The sequence below is a fragment of the Capsicum annuum genome, unplaced genomic scaffold (assembly GCF_002878395.1).
Source record: "Capsicum annuum cultivar UCD-10X-F1 unplaced genomic scaffold, UCD10Xv1.1 ctg79100, whole genome shotgun sequence".
Taxonomy (NCBI): domain Eukaryota; kingdom Viridiplantae; phylum Streptophyta; class Magnoliopsida; order Solanales; family Solanaceae; genus Capsicum; species Capsicum annuum.
Genome location: NW_025889652.1, coordinates 538 through 2,428, shown reverse-complemented (window position 1 = coordinate 2,428; position 1,891 = coordinate 538). Strand labels below are relative to the sequence as shown.

Sequence of the window (1,891 nt, the reverse complement as noted above, 5' to 3'; positions counted from 1 at the left end):
CACGTAGGATGTGTGTGTCTACGCGTTCAACTTTATACGAGTTTAACTGTCTGCTTGTGCACACTCGAAGTTGGAAGGCATAGATGTTGGTTGAGGCCAAGTTAGATGTCAAAGATACATAACTCATCCGTTTGTGTATTTATAGATTTGATGTAAACATTCGATGCAGCCTCTCAATATCAATCCACGATTGTCGGCTGAAATTCGAACGGCCTCCGGCTAGTCATATAACGTGACCTATAACTTGGTCTCAGCCGATATCTATGTCCTCCGACGTGCATAAGTAGACACTTAAACTTGTATAAAGTTGAATGAGTAGACACCCGATTAATACATAGCATCCTACGTGGCAATTCACATGCAATGCACCCGAACTGATTTGTACTGTGCCATGTAGAATGTGTGTGTTTGCGCGTTTAACTTTATACAAATTTAAGTATTTGCTTGTGCACGCTCAAAGTCGGAGGCGTACAGCTGAGATCAAGTTACAGTGTCACGTATATGGATCATGTATTATGTATTAAATATGTATAAGTCATACGTTTCCATATTTATTGATTTGACGTAAATATTCCATTCCATGCATGCAGGCTCGCAGTATCCACGACCGACGGCCGGAATCCGAACGGACTCCGGCCAATCAAAGACTACGTTTTTTCGTGTGGCAACACGAAATTACTCCGGGGACTACCTAACGGAGTCACCGGAGTAGCCGCATTAGGAAGATTCAACTATTCATTACCTTTTCAGCTCAGCAAAACTTCTTCTTCTTCTCCGGCGATATTCGCCGTTTGCTTACCAAGCTCCACCGCCGGAACATCCGGCAACGGCGTCGCATTTTTCAACACCGCCGGACCTTACTACTTCTCGCCGGGAATTGATGCTTCGAAATTACTGATTTACACTCCGTTGATTCTCAATCCGTCTCGCGGAACTGTTCCCATCTACTGGCTTCCGTCAAGCGAGTACTTCATCGGAGTAAGTGCGATCAAAGTGAACAACAAATCCGTGAAGTTGAATGAAACGCTGTTGAAGATTAACGAAAGTGGATTTGGCGGGACGAAGATAAGTACGTCGACGCCGTATACGGTGGTTCATACGGCGGTGTTGAAGGCGGTGACGGAGAAGTTTGTAGCAGAATCAAAGTCGATGAATTTGACGGCGACGGAGAATCCGGTGAAGCCGTTTAATGTGTGTTTTCCGGTGAAGGCGATTGTAAACACGCGCGTTGGACCGGCGGTTCCGATTATTGATTTGGTATTGGATAAACCGGGTATTTATTGGAGGATATTCGGGTCGAATTTAATGGTTCGGGTTAAAGATGTTTGGTGTTTGGGCTTTGTGGATGGTGGGCTTGAGCCCAGGACGAGTATTGTATTTGGTGGGCTTATGATTGAGGATAATTTGCTTCAATTTGATTTGGCCCAAAAGAGACTTGGGTTTAGTAGTTCACTTTTGTTAAAGAGTACTAATTGTGCAAATTTCAGTTTCACCAGTCAGAATTAGTTATGATATTTGTTTAAATGTTTTTGCTAGAAGATCTATCGGAAACAACCTATCTACTTCATTTAAGGTAGTGGTATGAATTGCGTACACTTTATCTTCTTTAGATTCCACTATGTGGTAATACACTAGGTATGTTGTTGCTGCTGTTTGTTATAATGTTGTTTGTTATACTGTTAGCTGTCCTAAACCGGAGATCTATCGATAAAATTGAAATCAAAGCGTTAAAAGAACCAAAAATTGATAAAAAATATCTTATTAATTTAATTATCGATTTAGCATATTTACAAATCAAAAAGCGATAAATCAAATTGATAATACACAAAATCGAACTGAACCGACCAATGCACATTCATGATTTTGAACACTGAAAATCAGCTGAAGAGAA

At 41.2% G+C, this 1,891-nt stretch overlaps 1 protein-coding gene across 1 annotated transcript; it reads left to right on the top strand.

The window, feature by feature from the left end:
• Positions 1 to 398: 398 nt before the first annotated feature.
• On the top strand, positions 399 to 1,506 carry LOC124894999 (probable aspartic proteinase GIP2). Its single transcript, XM_047405490.1, has 2 exons — positions 399 to 484; positions 591 to 1,506. The coding sequence occupies exons 1-2, from the start codon at positions 399 to 401 to the stop codon at positions 1,504 to 1,506; spliced, it is 1,002 nt and encodes a 333-aa protein (XP_047261446.1).
• The last annotated feature ends 385 nt before the right edge of the window (positions 1,507 to 1,891 follow it).